Here is a 19,364-nt window from a genome sequence, read left to right as displayed (position 1 = left end):
ATAAATTAGTCCAAGTCCATTGGGCTAAAGTGATGAGTCCACTTCATTAAGCCCAAGATGACATCTTCCTAGAGATCCAGTTTAGTGCTACGTATCAAATGACGTGGCACGCCAAGTCAAATAAAAAGAGCCAATAAGATCGTGTCACGTGTCAAAATGACAAGGCATGTCAAGCGAAATCAAAAGGCCAGTGAAACCGCGCCACATGTGCAAGTGAGATGTTTTGGCCAATCAAATGCAGTCATGTCACACTTCAATTTGATTGGTCGGAAAGAGTTTGTTTTTATCACAACTCCTCCCTTCCACAACTATAAATAGGGGTATCATAACCCAGAAAAGATACCAGAAGTTATAACAAGAAGCAAGAAAGAGCCCGTGAATCAAACATTGCAAATTTCTCCACAAGTTTCAAGCTTCAAGCAATCAAGTTCAAGCTCAAGAACGAAGAACAAATTAAATTCAAGATCAAGCTCGAAGACCCTTGAATTTATTTACTATTGGAAAGAAGAATCAGAGGATTCATAGAGATTGTACACTTATTTTATTTGTAATCAAATACTACGATTGTCACAATATTTTTCGGTCTTGATTTTATTTTCTCGACGCAAATTTATTATCTACAATGTGATTTTTAAATACTAAATGACACGAGATGTATATGCAACATACAAAGTGCTACGTACTACGCATAAAATGTACCTACAACGCATGTGATCAGAAACTACTACTTATAAATTAATTATGATTACTACCTTGTATTTTAAAACAACGTGATGTCAAAATAGGAATTAGTAAAAGCCGAATCTTCTTAATATTTGGATTTGGAAATTTCTTTATTTTCTTATTTTTACCTTTTCCTATTGGAGAACGTGTGGTATTATCTAACGGATCCTATATTTAGGAGGAAACCAAGAAGCCTCCTAAAAGTGGGGAGGGAATATACCGAGGAGATCCCCAGGTGGTTGCAGAATCCTCATTGTATATATACTCATCAGCCTTAGCCTTCTCTTCCACCCATCCTAAATCCTTTTTCTCTTCTCTCCTTCTTCTGGCCTTTTCTCTTTCTCGCATCTATTTGCAGCAATAGCAGGTCTGTATATGTTTCTATCTTCTTTTTCTTTTCCTTTTTCCATCTGTGAATACATGTATATATGTATGATGAGTCCACGGTGTGATATAATTAGATATATAGTAGTAGCATATACATGCATGTCTCTATATATGCATTAGAGTCTTTTGAGTGTGTGGGTACATCAAGATTCTTCTTTGTTTTTCTCGCATGCAAGATAAAGAAGAATGGCGACATATTTCAACGTTTCCAAGTTGATTAACGTTCCGTGATTCTTGAGATATCAAGATTATATTTTACTTGCGTTGCTGCTTATTAAAAATGTCATCTAGGATAGACGAATTGTTGTTTTATTTGTTCGGCAATCATGTCAATTGCCATATTAGTGTCGGATTTTCTTGGACGTGGAGTGGTAAGGGGCCTGGGCATTGGCTAATCCTGGAATTTTATATATATGTATAAAAGGTATATTTGACTTGTATATATAATATATTTTTTCGAGAAACGGTGTTCAACTTACCAAGCCTAAAGGGTAAATATGTAGGGCGGGTGGGTGCGTGGGGGGGGGGGGCGTGCAGCTTCTAAATATCCATAAAGGTGGGGCTTTTCAAGGAGAATAAGAGATCTTCTATAATTAGGACTTATACACATGTTTCCTATTTTACTTGAATTCAAAGATACAGTTCGACCCCACTAAAATGGAATTATTGCTTGTTTACCAATTTTGTGCCAGATCCTATTGAATTTCTTGTCAGTATGCATGATTTTGTTTTTTCCTTTATTGTTTTCTGGTTTGTTTTGATTGCCCACTTAAATAGAGTAAACTAGCCATTTTTGTTTTTTGTTGTTTGGGTTACAATAGTAGTTCGCTGTTTTGAATGTTGTGAATGCTGCTGCTCTTTGGGCAGAGGTAAGTCTAAAAATTTCATCAGGGTCGAAATTAAAATATGCTGAATATTGTTGTTCTGATATGCAGATAGATCATTGTCGAAGAGGAGAATCCAGAAAGACAAGAAGTAGAAATGGCTGGCGATATGAAGGTTCTGAATGCGCTTGATACGGCCAAAACACAATGGTATCACTTCACAGCAATCATAATTGCTGGCATGGGATTTTTCACTGATGCCTATGATCTGTTTTGCATTTCTCTGGTCACTAAGTTGCTCGGCCGCATTTACTACCATGTCGATGGCTCTCCAAAGCCTGGGAGTCTACCTCCTAACGTCTCAGCTGCTGTCAATGGCGTCGCTTTCTGTGGTACCCTTGCGGGGCAACTCTTCTTTGGCTGGCTCGGTGACAAAATGGGCAGGAAAAAAGTCTATGGCATGACCCTTATGCTCATGTGCTTATGCTCAGTTGCTTCAGGTCTTTCTTTTGGTAGGGAGCCTAAGACTGTCTTGGCCACCCTTTGCTTCTTTCGCTTCTGGCTTGGTTTTGGAATTGGTGGTGATTACCCGCTTTCTGCTACTATTATGTCTGAATACGCCAACAAGAAGACTCGGGGTGCCTTTATTGCTGCTGTTTTCGCTATGCAAGGATTTGGAATCTTAGCAGGAGGAATCTTTGCCATCATTATTTCTGCTGCATTCCAGGCAAGTTTCAAGGCACCGGCTTATGAGGTGGATGCACTTGGCTCAACTGTCCCTCAAGCTGATTATGTGTGGAGGATTATATTGATGGTTGGGGCAGTTCCTGCTCTTCTCACTTACTACTGGAGGATGAAGATGCCTGAAACTGCGCGTTACACTGCTCTCGTTGCCAAGAATGTTCAGCAGGCAACTGCAGATATGGAAAAGGTTATGCATGTTGACATTGGGGCAGAGCAAAAGGAGCCTACAGTTACTGCTACCACTTCTGTAAAGTCCAGCAATGAATTTGGTTTGTTCACAAAACAATTCGTTAGGAGACATGGACTTCACTTGCTTGGCACAACCAGCACATGGTTTCTACTTGACATTGCATACTACAGCCAAAATCTGTTCCAGAAGGATATCTTCAGCGCCATTGGATGGATTCCTGCTGCCAAGACAATGAATGCAGTTGAAGAGGTTTACAAAATTGCGAGGGCGCAAACTCTTATCGCCCTCTGCAGTACCGTGCCTGGCTACTGGTTCACAGTGTTCTTGATTGACAGGATTGGCAGGTTTACCATTCAATTGCTTGGTTTCGCAATGATGACGGTGTTCATGTTTGCTCTGGCCATTCCGTACAACCACTGGACTCACCCTGGCAACCATATTGGATTCGTCGTCCTCTATTCACTGACCTTCTTCTTTGCCAACTTTGGACCCAATGCCACCACATTCGTCGTGCCAGCTGAGATTTTCCCAGCTAGATTGCGCTCGACTTGCCATGGAATATCAGCTGCATCTGGGAAGTTAGGAGCAATGGTGGGTGCATTCGGGTTCCTGTATTTGGCCCAGCCACAAGACAAGACTAAGGCTGATGCAGGATATCCTGCTGGGATTGGGGTGAGAAATTCCCTTATTGTCCTTGGCGTAATCAACTTTCTGGGAACACTTTTCACTTTCTTGGTTCCAGAATCAAAGGGGAAGTCACTGGAAGAGATGTCAAGGGAAAATGAGGACTCAACTGAGGAAGGAGCACAAGTGGAGAATCATCCATCTAATAACAGGACAGTTCCTGTGTAAAAGTAGTTAACTCTTTTCATTGTTTTTTTCTTTTTTTCCTTTTTATGTTCTGCAAAGGTTCCTACAAGTATGGATAAGGTCTATGTTCTTTCGAGTAGTACTATAGTTTCTTAAGTTCAAACTATTACCTCTAAGTGTAGAGGTACTTAGTTTCATGTATCTGTGTACGTAATTGTCAGCAGTTATGGAGTTCTATGTATCGTACAATGTATCTAACTTGACATGACTCCAGAGTTTGAGCATTAGATGATTCAAATGTAAGACTCAAACCATAATCCTTAATTTGAAGAGAAGTGGAGAATAAGGATTAGAGAGGATTCAGCCCCTTGCAGCCCATGCATACTATACTAGTTTGAGAACCATTGATATTATTATGCACTTCCTAAGTGTTCAAACATCTGAGAAAAAGCAAAACAATAGCAACACCATATACATTAACAAGCTAAAATGCGTAACTGGAAATCAGCTTTCCCAGATGCCATATTATTTAAGAAGAATTTTTCCTGTGTAAGAAACGGGGCCAACGATAAGCTATAAGCATTAATCATTATGATGGTATGGCCCTGCTAATGCTCTTCCCTTATTCTGGGGAAGATAGCTTTTGATGCAAGAGGGCTCAGTGAGCGCGGTCTTTCAGCACTTCAAGATCAACTTCTGTGGGATCAGTAGCCTGAATCTCATAATGAAAACCATCAAGCTCTCTTCTAAATGCGTCTTTGGAAGTGGCATAAAGCATCTTTGCACGAATACGAGATGTTGCAGGAGACCTAAGAAAACAAAATCAATGCAGTGAGAATGTGAGAGGGACAAAAGTTAAGCTGTTACTTATAGTTCACTGAGATGCTGGACTTGCACATCAATTCCATTGTGCTAGCTGAGTACATAGAAATCAAACGAACAAATATAGAGACAGAGGCAGAACAGTGGAAGCATATTCATAATTTCTCAAAACTATGCTCCCAAACCTTTGGCTTATCTTTGTTTCCTTTGCTCTCATAAATAGAGCACCCAAAATATTTTATAACTGCTTTGCTAGTGAGTCCTGAGCATAATCGATGTTCATAAAATGAGAATAAGACATGATCATAATCTCTCATAAATACAACCAAACTGATTTTCTTTTGGCATTTGGAAGTGGTGAAACTGAGCCAAACTTTTTGGCATTGAAAGAAATGTTCTTTTGATGACGAAGAAAACTTAACAAGCCGCATAACAATGAATGGCGCCCAGGCCGTCCAAGACATGAGTTCAAGAAATGTATATCGGCAAAAGATCAAACAGTAGCTGCAATCATACACAGATGAGAATAGGCAGAAGGAGGTGGGGGGACTAACCAATGAACAAAGAAAATCTTGCTCTTTTGGCAATTCTCTGAAGTCACAAAATCAAAGTCATACACTGCATATCGGCAATCATTTTCAGGCAAAGAAGCAGTAAAATCATCAAAGTTTTCAGCAGGGCTGCCAGTTTTCTCAACAATAACCTCCTTTTTCTTTTCATCAATCTTGAATATCACATATCGATGAACCTTCTTCCTCTTCAGCTCCAAGAATGCATTTTTTCCGTGATCAGCTACACCCATGCCAGAAGAGGCATTCGGCTGAATATCAAGGGAAAATCCAGCTTAAATTCAGTTTTTGACAAGTAATAATTAGAGATTTAAAGATTTCACATACCGAAGAAGCAAATGGATTTTAGTTCTTCACTAGAAAACTAAATTTAACTATTCAAATTTTTTATTTTTTTTAAAGAATAATGGTGGTATTAGGCTAAATTGCAGGCACCTTGACTATTTGTTCTGTACTTATTATTTTCACTAGGAGAGGTATCGAGTAATATTTACATATTTCTTGTTCAATATAATGAATAAATTAAGAATAGTGTTACATCCTAGTTGGGTGCTGTAACCTTATAACTTCAAAAGTTGTGCTCAACAGAAGCTCATAAGGATCAGGGTGTGACTGATCACTAACTTGTTTTCTATAACAGAAATACTACTATGGTGCTTAATTCAAAATTATCAAGGACCTAAAAATATTTAGCTAATCGAAGTAATTGTTGATCACGTGAAAGTACAAAAATCTCTATAAGCCTTGTGAACATACAAATTCATCAAATACATGAATAAACTTAGAGATAGAAACGTACCCCTCTGAATCTGAAAGACATGATTAACGTCTAAAGAAACTGGAGAGCAAAAAAAATGCACTACCCTTCAGAGAAAATGGGGAATATGGTTTGAAGGTGGTGTTGTTATTATTAAGATAAGAGGGAAAAAAGAAGATACTGCCAAAATGAAGAAAGTAACGTATTCTTTTCCCACACTTGTACTTTTCTTTTATAGAGTCGGTCCATTGTCTCTATCCAAAAAAGCCACCTTCTCAACTCAAGGACGGTGCGTTGCTTGAACGCTTCCCTTACTTTTTGCGATGCCAAACGCCATTTGACCATGCATTCATTTATCTTCATCACCACCCCTACCATATTCAAATTGCCTTTCCTCTACACTTTTGGCTGCTTTTTTATTTTAATTTTTCAGTAAGGAGATAAATCATCTGATACCAAAAGAAATAAGCGGCATAACACTTGGAATTGATTTTCTTCGTATCTTTTTTCTAAAGAGAACGTTAGATGGAATATCTCTTCGGAGATGATATGTTTGTAGATTAGAATCTCGCGCTTACGTAATAACAGAGGACAACATACCTACTCTATTATTACTACTATATGCTACAACTCTCGTACGCTCTGTTTGATACAACTAAATTTATGGGGTCAAATAGTTTTGTAGGTCTTTACAAACTTGTTTTTAGTTTTATAATTTTATCTCTTTCTTTTTATATGGAAAATTTCTTTTTACACGTAAAAAATTTATCTTTTACACATAAAAAATCTAAAAAAGATATTTTCTTAATTTCAACATTGTAAATGGCGATGAAGATTCATTCCCTCCTAAATTCACCCGCACTCGAACAAATAAGGCCTCGGAGACATTTAGTGTTATTACTATTATTGTTGAATAATAAAAGGACATTAATTTAAATTAACAAGCTACAACAACTGTAGCTAAATGAACACAATTTAAATCAATCTTCTTTCCAAAGTGTCAAATTCATCTTCTAAATAATCTCGTTTATACGACTTTAAGCTAAGATTTTGACAGTTAATTATAGGGATAGTTTCATAAAAGTACAACTGAACAAAATACATTTCAACCGCTTAGCCTAAAACAATATCTTCATCGGATGGCCCAATAAATATTAATAATCAGTTCTTTTTCTAGCAATATGATATCATTCACATGGTATGACAAGATTTTTTTTCACTCTCTCAGGATTACAACTTTTCCTTCCCTCCCCCCACATCCCCCGCATTCCCCCTCAAAATTTTTGTCTATGTCTTTGTTTCTCTTTCTTCCCCAACTTAAATACCAACAAATTATGTATTAAATAAATATTTTCTCCTATTTTCTCTTTTTCTTATAGCAAAACATGATTTTTTAATGAAATATTCCAATCTTCTATTACTCTTTTAAAAGGTTAATCATTTGGGTTTTCACATATTAAAATTGTTAATCAAAATTTAAATTAAAAGTGAAATTTTATGTGCAATTGCTAAGCAATCCAACAAGATAAAAGAAAAATCAAAATTTGATTAAAAAATTGTAGAATCCCTCTAGCAATATAAAAACTTTTTCATATTTCACATAAAGAAAAAGAAGAGAAGAAAGTAGCAAACTTCCATGGAGGCCTCTTATGTAATGACACTGTATCTAGATTCTTATAAACTAAAAAATATATAATTATATAGCATTATACATAAATATACACATTTATACATAAGTATACAATACCATATAACTGTATATGAACACTAGTTATACAATATTTTCAGTAGAAAATACATTGTGCCCAACACTACATTAACCGTAAACAATATGACAACTTGTATAAACATGTGTAATACTGTATAAGAGGTATTTATACATTCGTATACATTATTATACAATGTCGATACAAACTGCTACATGGTTATGATTTTTTATTCCAACTTTGAGTTGTTGCAGCATGTATTACAACTTTATGCGAACGATTCCGAATTTAATACCCACACAAGATACATCCATTTTTATCCGAGACTTCAAACTCCTAACAATCCTGATCCAAATTTCAAACTTCAAATTCTTCCAAAATTAGTGGTTATTTCTCATCGTAAATCAAGTTTGAGAGCTAAAGATTTCAGATCTACGTGGGTTTTCATTTTTCTTTCAAAATCTTCAATTCTTCTTCTCCTTGCCACCATCGAATTTGGCGGGCTTGGACGACAAACGAGGATCCTGAGCCAGAATTGTGTAGAGGGTAAGGGGAGGAGGAATAATGGAGGCTAGGGTAAGAGAGGATGATGGGATCTGTTTGGGTTAGAAAGAAAGAAAAGAGACGTGGTTGGGAGAGAATTGGAAATGAAGAAAAAAAGAAAGAAAAAACCTTTTAAGTGCTTTGGGCTAACCAATGAAAACTATTTTACAATATATGTACAATTTGGGTTAAATCGGGCAAGGACCTAAAATATGGGCCTAATTTTATTGATGTGTTGGGTCAACTGACAATGAAGGTAATTTTCTCTTAATCATAATAGTACCTACCATTTCATTGACAACTTCACTGAAAATTTCAAGTTTGGCAGGCTAAAAACTAAAACAATAAAAAGAATTAGAAAGTTGGCTCATCTTTCAGCAACAAAGAAAAGAAAAAGCAAAATGTTCACTAGGATACAATCTTTTTTTATCAGATGTCCCAAATGGGACTCATCAATACTAAAGAATTACAATTCAAGGCAGCCAAATATATTTGTACATATCAAATCTACCAATATCATTGTTCCAAATTGATCAACCTAATTCTGTTTTAATCAGAGTCCAAATTACATCAGATCTGGATCATCTTCATAATCATAGTCTGGTTCACTTGAATGCCTCATTCTCTTTGCATCTCTTGGACCTCCCCTTCCCTTCCGTGGTCTACCTCTGCAGAAATAGCCAAAAACAAGACTATCGTATCCAGAACTTGAAAAATACACTTTCGAGTATAAGAGAACAAGCAGTGAAAACTATCTATTTCACTCATCCAACAACAGTGGTTATAGGATAAAATTCACTACTTACAGTCCACTGGCAGATATCCCTCCAACATCCCGACCAAGAGCTTGTTCCTCAGCCTGAAAATGTGCAAAAAATGCAACTTTCATGTTCTTTGAAATATGGAATCAGCATTACAGCTTCATGTTAGATGAAATATGCATTTCGGTGTCATTCCACGACCATTGTTCCCCACTTTGAAGTAGACGGGGACATATCTTGTCTACTTTTTGGTTTCTTTCGGACAGGGACAAACAAGGAGGTTACAAGGAGAGGTTACAAGGAGAGGTTCCAGCAATTGCAATTTAAGTTACAAAGAGATGTTCCAGGAATTTTAATTAAAGGATGGAAGACAGGAAACAGTAAAAATGAAAAACCAACCACTAGTATCAAAACATCTTCAGAATGCTATCTGAGCTGCTTCCAAGCAAAATTAACCTATTTTTTAGTCCTCCAAATTTAATGGCAAAGCTCTGAGAACACTCAAAAAGGTAGGGATTCCTACATGGATGGGAGTGTGTAGTTTGTTGCTTGGTATACTCCTAAGTCCTATCTCTTTCTTTTCCGCTCTCCTTATATTTAACCCGTTCCTTTTCAACCAAAGACAAGTTCAAACTGCCTTTTTCCCTTAAACTGTCGCTACCCACTCAAATGGGTGATAGAGGACTTGTTCCCCTTAATCTACTTCACTGGTGGTTCATTTGAAAATTGATACCTCTCTGTTTCATCCTTCCTTTTTATTATTCATGTTATGCTCTCTTTTCATCCCTATCCTTTTTCAGGGTTCTAAAAGGAGAATGTCACATTGAAGTTCAACAGATGCACTAAGATCTCTAACTTAACAAAAGGACTATAAACCAAGGTGGTCAAAGACGAAGTGCTGGAAAAAGAAAAAAAAAAAACTTGATATTATTACAAACTAATGTAGAAAGTTTATCAAGAATTCCTAGCTTTACTTAGGTTCAATAAATCTTCTCGACGTTCATATGGGGAGCCCTAATTAGCCTCACAATCTCTAGACTTTTAAAAGATAGAGACAGGACAGTCAATAGCTAACGTACTATATCAAGTTTAAATCTTTACGAGAAACAAAGAGCAACAATTATTTTGTAAAACAGGGGAAAGAGAATATGTTCTTGCAACAATACAGACATAAACTTAGAGACAAACTAAATTTGGATATCATGCATAGAATCTCTGATGATATGATTCATAATGTATAAGATCCTAATGAAAAGATATAAATCCATCAACAGCATTCCAGTGTTCCTGTCGCTGAGAAATACAGAAAAATACATACTGCGGGTGAAGTGACAGACGATAAAGAAAAGAGTCGATCTTCAGGTTGAAACTTCCTGGATCGTTTCAAGCTGCAAAACAATTAAACAGAAAAAGGGTCATTTCCATAAAAAAAGCATATCGGTATTAGGTGAACCTAAAACTATATCCAGAAAATTGGAAATCTAAAGACACAAAGGGAGATTCAGTCGACTTGTTTTTATAACCGAAAAATCCCTGTGATTTAGTCTATTTGTAACATCATCATCATATTACTATAGTATTACAGTGCAATAAGCTAATGATGATGCCTTCTATTTCCTGGGAATACCAGTTTCAATAACAATTCCAACATCAAAATAGATGTTTACTACTTTTACTATTTTATATTCCAAAAATGCTAAAGTAAAAGTATATCCTACATGTTCCTCCAACAACCACTAAACAGCTCACTTTTCCAACTCTTTTCATAATAGTTGTACGAGTCAAAGTAAAAGAACGAAAATAGGATGGAAAAAAATATCTTAGTATGGTACAAATCCTCTGTACGATTATACGGGAAGTACCTCGAGATCGCCTTTTTTACCTTCTAGGGCCTATTTACTAACTAGAGTCAAGGAATTAGTAGATCTGCTTAGCCCAAAATGGGAACGGGCTAGGGTTATGAACTTATAATCTAACGACCTAAGATGAATTAGATAGGTTTTACACTTCTCTCAAAGAAAGAGGAAAGGTTGGTAGTTCAGGCTTCAGATGGATTCAAGGATATATTCAATAAAACATAGCTTCCTCTGAAATAAACATACTTATTTGATTGACGTTATCGGTGGTGTCTGGGCTAGCTTGCATACATTTCCACTATTCCACCGGACAGACTATCCAATCCACAAGCACAGTTTACCAAGGTACTACTGCCAATTAAAAGGAGCATATGGGTTCACACGAAGTGCTGTAGCTGGAGTTCAAACCTGGACCTCCAGGTTTTTATTCTTGTGTTTCAACCATTAGGCTATCGTCACAAGGATCTTTTCAGCACAATTAGCCGAAATAAAATGTCAATGACATTGGATTTATAAGTGTCTAAGAAGTTCTTTCATTACTATCATCTTCTATAATTTATCTCTCAACTTTCAACGGATTACAACTAATACTATTCGTTTCTTCTAAACCTTTTCACACACTGAATACAAGATCAACATTCTCCATTACGTCTTCCCTAGGAAAGAAAAGAGAAAAGATAGAGGGGGGACAGCAGAACTGAGCCTTTCGACAACAAGTCTCACAATGTGACAGAACAAAATGTAACTAGCTTATTTACATCATTGATGAGCTTTTCTGCCTTTGCATGAATATATACAATCACAATTTACTAAGACAATTCAAAATGCCAAAAGTAAATTGGATGGCACCAACCTTCTTTGTTCGTATCCATCACAGACCACAGGCTATCAAAACTTTATCCCATTACTCTGACTTTGTTTCTTCTTCTACTCCATCATCAATCAGTTGTGTAAGTAAGCTAACCATTTGTAAACGCGAAATTTGTTGTTCATAGTATCATTAATATAAAGGGCACTATTAACTTATTTTATATAAAACAGCAAATTTATGGAAACACACTATTCTCTTGACAATAAAACTTTTCTTAGGATGGAAATTAAAGGAAAGGAAAGGCGAGAGGACACAGGATTGTATCGTAAATGCTAATTCTTAGTCTCCATTCGCTCCCTTACTCTTACAAATCCTTCCTTCCAAGCAAGCAAGCATACCACGCTCAAGTAAAACAATTCACACAAGAAGTGCTAGAGTACTGCAACACCTATATCCAAATGCCTTAAACTAAGTCATCGATGATATATCTAAAAAAACACTATATGAATCAACTAGGTTTTAAATCCAAACTAGTTGGGCAGGCTATATAAATTATCTGTATACATTCCTCTAATATACTATATCGATTCTCTCTATTCATACCAATTCGTAATATTAGAATAAATTCTTTAGTCACACCTGTCCTTAGGTGAAACCCTCCTAATACCTCCATTTCAGGACAATTTATACCTGAAAGAATTAAATAAATAAAAAACTTACAAGCTGGTGCTTTTGGACGAAGATAAAAACCCTTCAAAACCTTTGAGTACATTTCCACATTGGCTAGGATCCTGTAGGTAAATAGTTTCCATGTCGTAAACCTGCAAAGTCATTCAGGGAATCATTATTGAATCTACACATAAATCAAGAAAACCCCAGAAATTTCTTTGACCTGTTTTTCGAGGTTTCGGAGATCTTCATGAAGTTTGGCTCTTTTGGATAAAAGAGCAGCGAGCACTGCCGATGGATTGGAGGATGTTCGTTGCCCTAAAATGGATTATGGGACAAACATATCTTTTGAAGATACTGTAAAAACAAAATTAAGAGAAAGAAGATAAAAGGGTAGAGCCGAGGGTTTACCTTCGGCTTCCATTGAAATGAAATTTTGAGGGAGATCAAGAAACTGTTTATATATAGGTTTCTGGTAGCAGCGCTGGCACCTTCTGAACACTCCTCCGATCTTGGACAAAAAGAAGTCTCTTTTCTTCGACGTTGACGTTTCGGTCGTCCGGGTGGGTTTTAACTCTTTTCCTATAAAATATTTTTGATGTTTAGTTGTTGAGATAAAATATTTCTGATGGTTAGTTGTTGTTTTTTAAAATTATATATATAGTAAAATTAGTAAAATTAAGTGTCCTGATAAAATTATTGAAAGTTAAAAATTCATAATTATATCTAAATGTTAAATGAAATAATTACTTGTTGTTTGACCCAAAAACCGATTTTGCTATTAAACAATTGAATTTATATCTTCGAGGACCACTATCTATTGATTCAAAGCGTTAGTAAATAATAAGTAATAACAAATGAGAAAGGCAGAAGTTATAAATATATTATATTATGGATGTTCATTTAGTACTCCGTTGTAAATAAGCTTTCTGAAGAAGTTTATCCATATGGGACTCCACCGTAAATATGTTTATCTATTTAAGTACTCTATTGGAAATAAGCTTTCTGAAGAAGCTTATCACTTCGATACCCGATTATGGATAAACATTACCCCGGTAAAAGATTATCCATACCGGATATAATAAGCTTATCCTTCCAGTACCTAGTTATGGATAAATATTATCTCCGGTAAAAGATTATCCATACCGGTATAATAAGTTTATCCTTTCAGTACCCAGTTATGAATAAACATTACCCCCGGTAGAAGATTATCCATACCGGGTATAATAAGCTTATCCTTTCAGTACCCAGTTATGGATAAACATTACCCCTGGTAGAAGATTATCCATATCGGGTATAATAAGCTTATCCTTTCAGTACTCCGTTATGGATAAACATTGCTCCCAGTAGAAGATTATCCATATCTGGTATAGTAGCAGCTTACACAGCAGCTTCCTTTCTTCTATAAATAGAAGAGATTTCAGTTCATTATGTACATCAGTTTGAATTCGAATAATATATCAGTTTCTCTCTATACTTTTCTTTACTTTATGTCTTTATTTTATAATACATTATCAGCACGAGACTCTGTCATCTCGAGCAAATATTTTGAAAGTATCTGAGGTAAGAACTTTCTTTTCCTAAATAATGTCAAATCTTTCTAAAATTGAATTGTAGCCCTGGATATATCGGGCAAAAGCTACATGTCTTGGGTGCTTGATGCTGAAATTCATCTTGATGCGATGGGTCTGGCAGACACCATCAAAGACAAAAATCAGGCATCAAACCAAGACCGTGCCAAAGCAATGATATTCCTACGTCATCACCTTGATAAGGGCCTGAAAATGGAATATCTTACTGTTAAAGATCCAGTCATACTGTGGAATAATTTGAAAGATATATATGACCACCTGAAGATGGTCGTTCTTTCACAAGCACGATATGATTGGACTCATCTAAGACTACAAGATTTTAAATCTATCAGTGAGTATAATTCTGCTATGTTCAGAATTATTTCCCAATTGAAGTTATGTGGTGATAATATTACTGATCATGATATGTTGGAGAAAACTTTCACCACTTTTCATGCCTCGAATATGCTCCTGCAGCAGCAATATCGAGAGATGGGATTTAAAAAGTATTCTGAACTTATCTGATATCTTCTTATAGTCGAGCAACATAATGGACTATTAATGAAAAATCATGAAAGCTGACCTACTGGTTCTTGTCCATTCCCTGAAGTGAATGAGACGAACTTCCACCAGGCTAAACGTGGAAAAGATCGTGGCCCCAGTCGTGGTCATGGTCGTGGTCGGTAAAGAAACTCTAATCATGGTAATAATAATGCACCAAAGAACACTCCTCACCACCAGCAGTGGAAAAGGAAGGAACAAAAGCATGAAGCGGTGCACGCACCAAATGCAGAAAATGCATGCTATAGATGTGGAGAAAAAGGGCACTGGTCACATACCTGTCGTACACCAAAGCACATGGTTGAGCTTTATCAAGCCTCCCTAAAGAAGACAGAGAAAAATGCTGAAGCAAATTTTATTTCTAAAGATAATTTAGACTTCATGCATTTGGATGTAACTGATTACCTTGCACTCCCAGAAGGAGAAACAAGTCATGTAATCGGTGGTGAATCTGTAGAAATGTAAATATTTTAATTTAGTAATAGATAGTATAGTTATGTAATTGTTGTACATAAAGAAAAATTATGATTTGATAATGATGTTTACTATAATATATCTTGTTTATGTCATTTTGAAGAATATGGATAACATTATTAGATCAACTTAAACTCTAGCAGAGTTTGCAAGAAATATACAACCACAAGAAGTGGTTATATTTCGTATATCTCATTGTAACTATATTTTGTTAACTACCAGAAGTGGTATATGCCTATGATCACCAGAAGTGATAATTTAGGCTTTCTATGGTTACAATTGAAGATAAGCTACATAAATATTATCTATATTAAATGCACGCCTCGATTTGCTCCTGAAGTAGTAAATATTTTAAAAGAGGTTGAGGCATCACAATTTGATGTGATTAATGCGCATTCAGATAATTATGTTCGATTTCCTGAAGGATGAGAACTTTTGATAATATTAATCCATTCCCTGAAGTGAATGTGACAATACTAATAAGTCGGGTAAATATGAACGCGCTCTTGATGTGAATACATTACAATTCACCTCCAGAAGAGTTAATATAATTGAGAGAATATATACTCAATATTTCGTATTTTAAATTTGCTCCCGAAGAAGTAACACAATTGAAATTGCCTCCTGAAGTGGAAAAATATTATGAAGAGGAGCTTTCGTGTGCTTAAACAATTGTTTTACATTGTTAATTTGATTGTGATTTTCTCTCATGACACCAGCAGTGTCTGAGCAATATTTGATAGTACAAAATGTATCAACAACTCCTGAAGAGCTAAATATTTGCCTAAAGAATACATGACATCAGTAGTGCCAGATAAATATTAGATTGTGGATAATAAATAAAGGCTCTCGAAGAGCTTATATACAAATATGTCATTCATATTATATGATTATGGTCAAAATATATGTTGTAGTAAACCTGAAGTTTACTAATACAAATGGCTATCATATTGAGACTACAAATGATTGGAAGATTGATAATCTTCATGTTTTCACAATCATAGGGGGTAAAATAATATGTATGTGAGAAGTTACCCGCCTTATTCTTTAATTTGTACTATATCATGTATCACAGTAAACCAGAAGTTTACTAAAGCAAAAGTTTATGCCATAGTAAACCAGAAGTTTACTAAGAGATAGCACATGACATGATAAACTTGAAGTTTTCATTTGCCATTTTTAAATGAGCTATTTGAGAATTCAGATAAGCATATACTAAAGAACTAGAAGATTCTTCAGGAATTCTCATGTGTTGCTTGTTCTCATAATGAATTGATTATACCAGTTAAAGTTGGGACTAAGACCCCTGATTCTGAAATATATAAAAGGTGAATATGGGCCCGTTCACCTATCATGTAAATCACTTATAGGTGCATATATGAGATGGTTACATGTGTAATTATTGTCAACCTGCAGTTTAGCATTTGGAATTGCTTTTCTCGATTAAGAGCATAATTTTCAGATTATGAAATCAAGACAGTTCATCTTGATAATGCTGGTTTATATCCAAGCTGGTTTAGCATTGAATACCTCCTATTAATGGCTAAACCATTGCTTATGAGAACAAAGCTTCATGTGTTGGTCTAAGATTTTTTAAATTACATATAGCAGCACTTGTATGCATCAGATCAACAATATATGATAAGTCCTGCCTTCACAATTGGTTTAGGATCAGAAACCAAATATTTTTACTATCTTTTGTTGCGTGGTATATGATTAATTTCTCTACCATAATACACAAAGATATGTTTCCCAAAGATGATTGGGGATATATGTTAGTTTATCTAACATTTGGGGGATGGAATAAACAGTTGAAAAATATGCTATATGAATCGAATTATCATGATCCTCACTTGGAAGATAATTCAAGTCGAATGCCAGAAGCATTTGCTGATCCAAAATTAAATATCATATTTCAACTGCAAATGCTCCTATTAAAATTAAGTCCCTGAAGGATAGTGTTTACTGTACGCATGAAGCATGTAGACCAATCGGTTCCAAAGGTAACAATCCTTGAAAAATAGTAGGAGCTAATGATCAAAATGATCATAATGAGGAGGAAATAAGCTCTAGAAGAGCCCACGACATAACATTTCATGAAACTCCCGAAAAAGTTCAGGTACCTGAAAATAAAGAAAGTGATGAGATCTCCACAAGTTATGTCGCTTCGGAACTGACACAAAATTATCGTCGACGATATATTTAATACAATATAGTGCACAATATTGTAAAATATTGTGAGGATCGGACTAGCAGTCCAGACACTTGAAGATGTCATACCATTTAGATACAAGTCTTAACCTATATGACTTATTTGGCTAAATCTATATGAAGGATCCTTGAAGGATTGAAAATGCCCGAAGCATATAATTCAAAGTCTTGAGAAATGTACTCGATCAAATTATAAAGATCTTTGTACGGTTTAAAGCAATCTATGCGCGTGTGGTATAATCGCCTCAGTAAATATTTGCTGAAAGAAAGTTACATAAATTATGTCATTTGTCCATGTATTTTTATAAAGAAAATGTCATCAAAATTTGTTACACTTGTTGTTTATGTTGGTGACATAAATCTTATTGGAACTCCGGAAGAGCTCCAAGAGGGTCTTAAAAATACTTTTACATGGACAAAGTGTACCCATTAAGTACACCAATGAATATTCAATCACTTGAAGTGAATAAGGATCCGTTCCAACCTCTAGAAGAGGATGAGGAGCTCCTTGGTCCTGAAATACTCTATCTCGGTGTAGATGGTGCACTTATTTATCTTGCTAATGCTAACAAAAGTGGTGCAGATCGTATTGGTAATGCAGATGCAAGTTATTTATCCGATACCCATAAAGCTCGATTTCAAACCGGCAAGCAGAGAGTGCATATGATTGAGATCAGTGATTCATTCGAGAAACATGTGGGTTGGAATGTGATAAAAGACCCACAATATTATACGGAGACAATGTTTCATGCATAGCACTATAAAAGGGAGGATTTATAAAAGGAGATAGAACGAAGAACATTTCACCAGAATTATTCTACATACATGATTTTCAGGAAAATTGTGACATTGATGTGCATCAAATTAGTTCAAGCGACAATCCAACAGATTGTCTTTACCAACATCAATTTTTGAGAATATGGTATACAAGATTGGAATGCGGAGACACAAATATTTGAAATAAGGTTTTTTTCAGGGGGAGTAAAATGCGCGTTGTACTCTTTTTCCCTTACTAAGGTTTTTCCCACAGGGTTTTCCTTATAAGGTTTTTAATGAGGCAGCCAACAATGCGTATTACTAAATATGTGTACTCTTTTTCCTTCACTAGGATTTTTTCCCACGTGATTTTTCCTAGTAAGGTTTTAATGAGGCACATTATATTTTAATGAACATCCAAGGGGGAGTGTTATAAATATATTATATTATGGATGTTCATTTAGTACTCCGTTGTAAATAAGCTTCCTGAAGAAGCTTATCCATATGGGACTCCACCGTAAATATGTTTATCTATTTAAGTACTCTATTGGAAATAAGCTTCCTGAAGAAGCTTATCACTTTGATACCAATTATGGATAAACATTACCCCCAGTAGAAGATTATCCATACCGGGTATAATAAGCTTATCCTTTCAGTACCCAGTTATGGATAAATATTATCCCCGGTAGAAGATTATCCATACCAGGTATAATAAGCTTATCCTTTCAGTACCCAATTATGGATAAACATTACCCCCGGTAGAAGATTATCCATACCGGGTATAATAAGCTTATCCTTTCAGTACCCAGTTATGGATAAACATTACCCCCGGTAGAAGATTATCCATATCCGGTATAATAAGCTTATCCTTTCAGTACTCCGTTATGGACAAACATTGCTCTTAGTAGAAGATTATCCATATCTGATATAGTAGCAGCTTACATAACAGCTTCCTTTCTTTTATAAATAGAAGAGATTTTAGTTCATTATGTACATCAGTTTGAATTCGAATAATATATCAGTTTCTCTCTATACTTGTCTTTACTTTATAGTCTATATTTTATAACAAGAACTAAATTGAGCAAAGTAATAAAGAGTGAGAGATTATTCTTAATTTTCAATCTCTGAACAATCTCCAAAAGCGAGAGAGATAGAGCTACATGATTGCTCAGAAAGATTCTACTTCAACATTATTTCGTAGGTTAAGAGAATTTATATTTTTATCTGATGCCCCATTTTATAGATGAGGATCACCATATATTTATAGCAAAAAGGATGTGGTGGTTTCGAATCCTCGGACTGCACATGGGAGAGAATGGATCATGGGAGCAGGACTCCAGCTGGTGCTTATCTCTTCTGCATAACAAAATGGATAACGATCTCCGCAAAAGTTCAAATGTCATTGATCAAGTCTTCGAGAGTTATCGGTCTTGTTCCCACCTTTGTTCCTTCTAATTATCCCGTATCGAGTCGGGGGATAGTTTCGAGTGTTAGAAACCGTTCAAGAACCTTCTTACCAAGAAATAGAAGGTCATATCTACTTCGCGGTCACATCAAGTTGAGTCACTGAAGAGTAATGGGATTATCTGTATTGGATAAAATTTATAGTTGATAAGTGG

At 35.6% G+C, this 19,364-nt stretch overlaps 3 protein-coding genes across 4 annotated transcripts; 1 reads left to right on the top strand and 2 right to left on the bottom strand.

Annotated features, from left to right (window-relative positions):
- The first annotated feature begins 972 nt into the window (after positions 1 to 972).
- Positions 973 to 3,989, top strand: LOC107817830 (inorganic phosphate transporter 1-4-like). Of its 2 annotated transcripts, none has more exons than XM_075244079.1 (2): positions 973 to 1,090; positions 2,046 to 3,989. In XM_075244079.1, exon 2 carries the CDS (start codon positions 2,092 to 2,094, stop codon positions 3,718 to 3,720), a length of 1,629 nt encoding a protein of 542 aa, XP_075100180.1. In that variant the 5' UTR covers positions 973 to 1,090; positions 2,046 to 2,091; the 3' UTR covers positions 3,721 to 3,989. The 2 variants fall into 2 exon arrangements, with proteins under 2 accessions (XP_075100180.1, XP_075100181.1); XM_075244080.1 differs by lacking the exon at positions 973 to 1,090 and adding an exon at positions 1,715 to 1,979.
- Positions 3,981 to 6,029, bottom strand: LOC107817831 (actin-depolymerizing factor). Its single transcript, XM_016643715.2, has 3 exons — positions 5,869 to 6,029; positions 5,055 to 5,320; positions 3,981 to 4,487 (listed from the first exon to the last, which is right to left on the bottom strand). The coding sequence occupies exons 1-3, from the start codon at positions 5,887 to 5,889 to the stop codon at positions 4,337 to 4,339; spliced, it is 438 nt and encodes a 145-aa protein (XP_016499201.1). The 5' UTR covers positions 5,890 to 6,029; the 3' UTR covers positions 3,981 to 4,336.
- A 2,436-nt stretch (positions 6,030 to 8,465) lies between these two features.
- Positions 8,466 to 12,730, bottom strand: LOC107817832 (uncharacterized). The gene is made up of 6 exons (XM_016643716.2): positions 12,584 to 12,730; positions 12,396 to 12,490; positions 12,224 to 12,324; positions 10,155 to 10,224; positions 8,882 to 8,934; positions 8,466 to 8,743 (listed from the first exon to the last, which is right to left on the bottom strand). Exons 1-6 carry the CDS (start codon positions 12,594 to 12,596, stop codon positions 8,641 to 8,643), a joined length of 435 nt encoding a protein of 144 aa, XP_016499202.1. The 5' UTR covers positions 12,597 to 12,730; the 3' UTR covers positions 8,466 to 8,640.
- Between the last annotated feature and the right edge of the window lie 6,634 nt (positions 12,731 to 19,364).

This window comes from Nicotiana tabacum, chromosome 22, assembly GCF_000715075.1.
Source record: "Nicotiana tabacum cultivar K326 chromosome 22, ASM71507v2, whole genome shotgun sequence".
NCBI classification, from domain to species: domain Eukaryota; kingdom Viridiplantae; phylum Streptophyta; class Magnoliopsida; order Solanales; family Solanaceae; genus Nicotiana; species Nicotiana tabacum.
This window is presented reverse-complemented; position numbering and strand designations above follow the sequence as displayed.